The sequence below is a fragment of the Sinocyclocheilus anshuiensis genome, unplaced genomic scaffold, assembly GCF_001515605.1.
Source record: "Sinocyclocheilus anshuiensis isolate Anshui unplaced genomic scaffold, SAMN03320099.WGS_v1.1 scaffold869, whole genome shotgun sequence".
Classification (NCBI taxonomy): domain Eukaryota; kingdom Metazoa; phylum Chordata; class Actinopteri; order Cypriniformes; family Cyprinidae; genus Sinocyclocheilus; species Sinocyclocheilus anshuiensis.
Window position 1 is genome coordinate 478,505 of NW_015558630.1, and position 8,216 is coordinate 486,720.

The window sequence follows — 8,216 nt, forward strand, 5'->3', positions numbered from 1 at the left end:
CGCACACACACACACACACACACACACGCACACACACAAACACACACACATATGCACGCACACACGCACGCACACACACACACATATACATACATACATATATAGTAACACATTAGGGACTCATTTTCACTATTAACTAGTTGCTTATTAGCATGCATATTGCCTGTTTATTAGTTTATTAACACATAATGCCTTATTCTGCATTACAATATTTTAGATCTTTTACAACTATCCTCCTAACTATTAATAATCAGCAAATTGGGAATTTATTGAGGCACAAGTAATAGTTAATAGTTAGTCAATAGTGATTATTGGTCCCCAAACTAAAGTGTGACCATATATAGCCTACATCTTAGTGATCGCCCTGACATTGACGTCTCTTTTGTTTTTTTTTAGGTTATAATTTGACCAGACAAAATAATGGGGAGAAAAAACTTTAGAGAAGACAAAGCTGAGAAATGAAAACCAACATCGTTCTGAGCGAGAGAAGATGGTTGCTCACCTCCGATTTTCCGGAAACTAATTTTCAATCTACTAATCCTGCTCTCGCACAGTATGAGTCATCTAATACACGGAGCAGCGCAGCTCCAACTGCATTCTCTACAGGGCAAGAAGGGCAGCAGACCGCATTTAATTTTGAATTTCTTGCTGAAAAACTGCTGATGTATATTTCCACCTCCTTACCCCTGCTTTCACCTTCTCAGGTTTATGATTCATAATTCCTGTGATTTCAGGCTAGGTTTTTGCATGCTAAAAAAGGTACAAAGGTAATTATATTTATGTCAATAGCCCAAACAGTCACATTTACAAACAGTCATTAAAGTGTGAAAAGTAATTAAACACTAATTTGAGAGCATTTGCGGTGAGTGCTCTTGTTGTCAGATGTTCTGTTTTAGATCATCTCCTCTCTGTAATGTTGTGGACAGGACCATTCATAAGACAGCACCTCTCTAAGCTTGGGAACAGTTAATTGATTACCCATGCCACCTACCCCCTCTGAGCCCTCTCTGTAAAGATAAGTGTCGTCCCTGAAATCGAACCCTCTGCCTGCCATGCTTCTGTCTGATTAGCTGCCGGAACAATTATCTTAATCGTGTCATCTTAACGAACCCCCACGATAAGCCGCCTTGGGGCCAGTAATCCAAAAGTCCTTCGCCTACACGGAATACTGTCCCTTATCACCCTTCATAATAAAGATGAATTAAGTTGAGGAAAAGACAACATAAAGTTCCCATTGTGGGTGTTTACGCATGTTTGTTAGTGACAGTTGATGGTTTATCTAATCAAGATATTAGGAGTCAAATCATCATGACTGAGCAGCACTTAATGTGTGGAAAAACAATGTTAGAAAAAAACAAGTTGAGTAATGTTGAGTGAATAGCTAGCTTGCAGTGCACAAATAGAAACAATATTTTTACATGGTCAAAATAGCCCACCCTCAATTCTCTATTCTAGTCTCTGTATGTAACTGTTCAGAAGTTTAGGGTCAGTAAGATCTTCTCTCTTATGCTCAGCAAGACTGCATTTATTTGATCAAAAATACTGTAATATTGTGAAATATTATTACAATTTAAGATATCTGTTTACTATTTTAATATATTTTAAACAGAATTTATTCCTGTGATGCCAAAGCTGAATTTTCAGCATCATTACGCCAGTCTTCAGTGTCACACGATCCTTCAGAAATCTTTCTAATATTCTGATTTGCTGCAGTTTTTTTTTTAAATAAAATTGATTTGAAGTAGAAATGTTTTGTAACATTATAAATTTGTTTGCTTTCAATGTTTACTGTCTTTTTTGATAAATTCAAAATTTCAATTAACCAAAATAATCATGGTCTGAATGCTGAAGAAAAGTAATAGCACAGCTATCCTTAACAATGCCACATCATTTGAGGTTTCAAATAAGAAAGAGTTGTGTGCCAGTGTTCAATAATTAGGCCTGAAGCACAAAAATAAGTATCAGAAAGCAAGTGAAATTGTAAGCTCAATTTCAGAGTTTGCAATACGGCTGAAAGGGCCTCTATTACATGAATGTATAGAATTGTATTCTGTGGAGAGCTACAGTTAGAGAAGAACCTTGCTAAATAAGTTAATCTATTAGCTATTAGAGAATAGATAGCACATCTGGTTTAATGACACAAAGGGTTTGAAGGTTACTGTAACTCTATTACCTCCATGGAGGTTTGTTACCACCACATATATATGTTTCTGACCTTACGGTTGGGTTTGCCTAATCTTATACAACAAACAAATATTTACCAATATTAATGCAATGGAAAGGAGCTCATTAATACTGGTCTGAAGTGAATGTGAATCTTCAGGTCTGAAGTAGGCGAAAGCATAACAGTGGGGTGGAGGCGGCCCGCGTGGTGGGATTCAAAGCAGATGCCCTTTCCCCTGGAAGGCCCCTCCTCTTGTAGCCACACAGATCACAGGAGTTCCCTCTCAGGCCCCGTCAGACCCCTCACGCTCTAACATTTACACTAAATTACCAAGCTTCAAAGTGCACTGTATGTACCCAGACTGAAGTGATTAAGTCATAGACCCTGAAAAAACACGAGGATTTAATTTCACTGTGGAATTTTGCTTACATTGTTATTAATGGATGTGATTTGTTCGGTAAGCTGATCTAAATCTAATTTAGACTTTAATAGGGTCTTTTCCAATAACTGCATAATTGCGGCAACTCCAAATAAATGATACAATCAGCAAACGTCAAATTGTATTTACATTTCTGCCCTTATTACCTTAGCTATATTAATTTTGTTGGGTTTTCTCCATATTGTGATTCTTTGTTCTTGAGCAGACATGTTTCCACTGCAACGCTGATGCATGGACATGCGCGTACAACTTATTATTTTTTTTTCCCTGAAGAACAAATTAAACTTTCACTAAGGTACAGGCATTCCTTCATCTGCAATTATTGTACCTATTTTCAACCTTTATGAATAGGGTGGACCATGACATTTCAGTTACAGACGACTTACTCATGTAAGTGCAGTGGGTGTGTTTTTCTACAAGAAGTGACTCAGCTTCAAGCAAACTTAAGTTACAAGTCTTGATCAAACTTTTTCTTTGGAACTTTTTGACAGTATAATAATCCTGCTTGCTTTTCAGGTGAAATACAAGATACTTTTAATATAAGTGAATCATAATTGTAAAAATTAAAGCAAATTTATCACATTTACCATTGTATATCCCTTTGGTCACATGAAAGTAAATTTGGGTGGTTTTATTTGAGAATGCAGCATCATCTAGTGGGACATAACAGAATTACATAACCACATCATTAGCTCAAATACATATAACTTACGTTTTACATGATCGAAAAGCCTCCTCTGATGGTATCTGATATACAAATACCCACTCTCTATAAAATCTCTATGCAATAATTTTCCTTAAATGCAAAAGACTGATTTGGACGGTCCATCTAAACAGCGCCGTCATCGTCAGCACCGACGTGAACAATAAATGACACCTGAATACAAACTCTTCACGTTAATTGTGAATTTTTTTTAGTAACGCCCGCTTTGATATTGTGTTCTCTTAATGCTCTCTTTAACTACTACTCTTTCTCTTGCTATTCTTAAAAGCATTGATAGTTCTAATTTTGTTGTACAATAGCCTGCTGTTAACTGAAAGCTCAAATAAAGCATAAAAAAAGAAAAAATACACCTGAATCATGACGCTGACGAAATGAGTTATAGGCTACAAACAAACAAACAAACAAACAAAGTAACGTTATATACGGTCTTTCTATTTGTTTGGGATGTGTGGTTCAGTGTGCTAAATACGACCAGCAGGTGTCGCACAGCATGAACAAATAAAAACTAGACCGTTAAACGGGTTTGAAGAAAATTTAATTCGCAGAATGTAAATTGCTGCATTTATTTGTGCTACCAGTAAAGCTGTACATCTTATGTTGACAGTATTGAACCTCCTCAAATTAAGTAATATTGAAGAACCTTCTCCTTTTCCAAATGTGAGCATTCGGAGCATCCAGCTTTATATGGATAGGACATACAAATGTCTGTAAACGATGAAAAAGGTGGACTTAAATGGGAACACTACCGAAATACATCTGACCTCACCACAATGGCATGAACTTCCAAACACAATCAGCTCTTCCTCATCAGAGGTTGAAAGGCTTTTCCAGGAGATCAGCTGATCGTAAATGGATAGTTTCAGTTCAGACTCGAGAAATATAACGTTACATGTAATAAAAAAAAAGCTTATAGTACGACTTTTACTGCTATAATAATAATAATTATTATTATTATTATTATACGACTGGTGTTTTTTTGGTGATTAATAATATTAATACATGGGTGAATATGTTTTATTTGTGTTATTATTTTTAAGGACTTTTACTTTGAAATATACACTTCCGCTGGGCGTCTTAGATCACCGTTAACATCACTGGCTTCACGCTGCTCAGTCCTGAAATAAAGCGGCTGCTTATCACGACCGTAACGTCCATGCTGGAGTCCTTAAATCATTCCAATCTTCATGTTCCTGGATTCGCTAATTCTGTAGAAGACGGGTGTCTTGTCTCCGTCATATTGGAAATTAATCTTGAAGATTTACAGAGCTGGATGGGAATGTAGAGCAGCACCATTGTTTTAATCAGCTCGTGAAGTTGGACCCAGCCTAAAAAGAAATCAAAATTCAACAAACTCGCATCAGATGCGGTGGGATCTCCAACCATTTCAACAATTCGAGATCAGATTTCGGAAATAACTGCCACATTAGGATTTTTGAATCTTATGTTTTTTTTTCTCAGTCGTTGACATTTACATTTATGGTCTTTCTGTCTAAAACCGGGTTGTGTGCATGTAAAAGTGCTGCATTGACAGATCAGCATTTGATAGCCTAATATTAGTCTAATAATCCTGTGCATTGCTAACATTGTCTTATTTGTTTGATATATTTTTGGATGAACACTATACAGATTTGCCTGTATTGCACTTTACCCAGATAGATACGATGAAATCACCATTTAAATAGGTCTGCAGTGTTTCCCTGGATTAAAACACCTGCAGGGATATATTATCTATTTGTTTTTAAATGCAAAACCTCCTTTAAGCAAAATGTGGTTGTTAGACTGTCACAGCCAGGCATGAATTATTTAAACCCTGCTTATTAGTTATTCAGTTTCCTGCTGGACAAAAGCCTTGACATTTGCAGTTTGACCCAGTGTGAGTGTGACAGGAATCCAGGAGGGAGCTGGCTTTGCTTTCGACTCTTGTTTTTGATCCAACGAAATCTCCAGCGGTCAAGACATTCCACTAAACTTTTCTTTTACATTATTAAAAGCGACAATGTCTTAACTGGGCCGTTCAAAACGGAGAAAATCAACCCAGTGAGGACGATGCTGGCCATTTTTGGACACGACACGCTTCACATATCACAAATGATTCGGGACTCCTGTGACGGGCATATCTAGATGAGTTTTATTTGATGAACTCGAGGCTGTCAGGAAGCATTTCGGTCGTTTTATAACACGTCTTCTCGTGGATATATCGACATACATAATGGGCGACGCTAATTTGAACGACTCCAACGTGAAGGTGGCGCTTCGGGTCCGGCCCATGAACCGGAGAGGTGAGTCGAGTTTCAGTTCTGTCACTTGATATCACAGGTCACAAGCAGGCTGTATTTCAAGACCCAGTGTAGTACTTACCAGGACGTTTGAATCGTCCCCGTGATCCTCAAAAAGCTGTCTATCTAGTCAGCACACTATGTTTTGTGACACGGCCTTTTAATCTTGTGATCAGTAGAGTTTGAAGAAACAAACTGGAGTTTGAGAAAGTTCTGAGGAAAGTCCTGACCAGGCCATGCTGGATTATCTATATGTATATGCCAGTAATGATGTGTGTTGGGTCACGTGACCCAAATGTGGGAAATGTGACTCTATCTATCTATCTATCTATCTATCTAGAATTAGAAAGTGCTTTATTGCCAAGTAATTTTACACACACAAGGAAATCTTGTCTTGGTGAAAATCTATCTATCTATCTATCTATCTATCTATCTAAACTTTATTATAGGTCAGATGGCATGTAAACTTTTTTATTTTACATCAGGATATTCAGTTAAGTTAATATAGTGTATATAATATGTATACATGTAATCAATCATATAACATTTATAGAAGGATTGGTTGAGATCAATTATAACATGTTATACTGCTTGAAGTTGTCAACTACCCGTTTCCAGGTTTTCTGTGGCCATAGAAACTCTGTTTATATGACACATGCAACATCTTTCTCTCTTTCCATCCATCTATCTGTCTATAGGACACCCCATCAATGTCATGCATACTGTTAAATAACATTATGTGTATGCCAGTAATGATGTGTGTTGGGTCACGTGACCCAAATGTGGGAAATGTGACTCTATCTATCTATCTATCTATCTAGAATCAGAAAGTGCTTTATTGCCAAGTAATTTTACACACACAAGGAAATCTTGTCTTGGTGAAAATCTATCTATCTATCTATCTATCTATCTATCTATCTAAACTTTATTATAGGTCAGATGGCATGTAAACTTTTTTATTTTACATCAGGATATTCAGTTAAGTTAATATAGTGTATATAATATGTATACATGTAATCAATCATATAACATTTATAGAAGGATTGGTTGAGATCAATTATAACATGTTATACTGCTTGAAGTTGTCAACTACCCGTTTCCAGGTTTTCTGTGGCCATAGAAACTCTGTTTATATGACACATGCAACATCTTTCTCTCTTTCCATCCATCTATCTGTCTATAGGACACCCCATCAATGTCATGCATACTGTTAAATAACATTTCCCTTTTTCTTTTCACCTTTTCTTCTTCTCCAAGATGATTTGCATGATTACTTGCATGTCATTCACATGAACGCATGACATTAAAGCACGTCTTGCTGTGGATGAACGTGTGTCTTGGTAAAGCCATGGAAGAGTGAAATATTTGCTACATTGTAGTGACGCGGTCACGTGTCCGACTGGAGCGTAACATTTGGTCACAAGACTCCAGCACTGATCGTGTGCTGACAACCTGTGTGAGCTTTCAGTCACATATCCTTTTAAACACTTCCCAGTCTCCATTTCAAGCAATGCTGGAATTGTGACCTTCATTATTGTATTATTTCAATTCCAAAGATTTTTCGGATGTTATTTCATACGACAGAGAACTTGTATTTGAAAGTCTCTAAATGACACTTAACTTTCTGTTTTACTTGCACTGTCTCTCTCTCTGTTTTGGACAAAGGCAGGAAGGGAGTCTGAATGGACTATTTGCCAACGTTGCATAACCGAACATGTTTCCATCCATGGCCAAATGAGTTTGGGTCTTTCTGAGAAAATGTTCATATTAAATCCTAACACTATGTAAAGATAATTTCTCAAAACCATTTCGGTGGATAAAGGGATCTAGGGGTTTAATAGCTAATGATTTCCCGGTTCACCACATCAGTTGAGTGCACCAATTGCCTCATTCCCTTCTCGTATGGCCTGAAGAATGCAGTTACAGTTTCATGTAACTAACTGAACCGTGCATTATTAATAGTTTTACTTCCATAAACTTATGCAAATAATTATAGAAATGAGCTGCAGGGCATTTTTGTTCACTGTAGATAAATAGTCGCTTGGTTTTTGTGTTATTGTGTTCAGGATTCTGTCAGTCTTTCCAGTTCGTCACTGTTGCCAAGATAACATGTGCTTATCGCTCTCACCTGAGTGACATAATGCAGGAAATTCAGATTTTTGGACTGGCTAGCTGTGGTAAATCCAGATGGGTCTCCTCCTTGGACCTTGGCCCACCAATGCTGGGAGGTTTCCTGCTCTAACAGGAAGTTGTTACAGCTAGTGTGGCCTCAGAGTGCATCTTTTCCAAGGATTTCTGAGTCAGCTGCAGATGCTTTCCACTTCCCTGTTGTTGTCAGTAGGAGAGTTTGGTGGTTTCAGATAGGGATGCACCGAAATGAAAATTCTTGGCCGAAGCCGAAACCGAACACGGTTTTTCGAGTTTTTTTTCCCCCATGTATTTTGCCAAATTTTTTTTCACCGTTGCATAAATTAAAAAGCCAAAATGTGCTTTTTACTGTTTTGTCTTGCTTTTTCAAAGAAAAAAATCAATTACAAAACAACAATTTAAAGGGGTCTTATGATGCGATTTCAAGTTTTCCTTTCTCTTTGGAGTGTTACAAGCTGTTCGTGA

General features: G+C 37.2%; 1 protein-coding gene and 1 long non-coding RNA gene across 3 annotated transcripts in view; both read left to right on the plus strand.

The window, feature by feature from the left end:
- The window catches only part of LOC107680764 (uncharacterized), a 33,355-nt gene extending 32,234 nt beyond the window's left edge, over nucleotides 1-1,121 (plus strand). For both annotated transcript variants that reach the window (XR_001633181.1, XR_001633182.1), the window contains exon 4: nucleotides 397-1,121. This is a non-coding gene — a long non-coding RNA (uncharacterized LOC107680764). The remainder of the gene's footprint in view (nucleotides 1-396) is intronic.
- Nucleotides 1,122-4,427: 3,306 nt separating this feature from the next.
- LOC107680773 (kinesin-like protein KIF13B) overlaps nucleotides 4,428-8,216 on the plus strand; it is a 46,212-nt gene continuing 42,423 nt past the window's right edge. Inside the window, exon 1 of the mRNA XM_016476817.1 lies at nucleotides 4,428-5,606. Within this exon, the coding sequence (XP_016332303.1) occupies nucleotides 5,537-5,606 (70 nt within the window). The 5' untranslated portion in view covers nucleotides 4,428-5,536. The remainder of the gene's footprint in view (nucleotides 5,607-8,216) is intronic.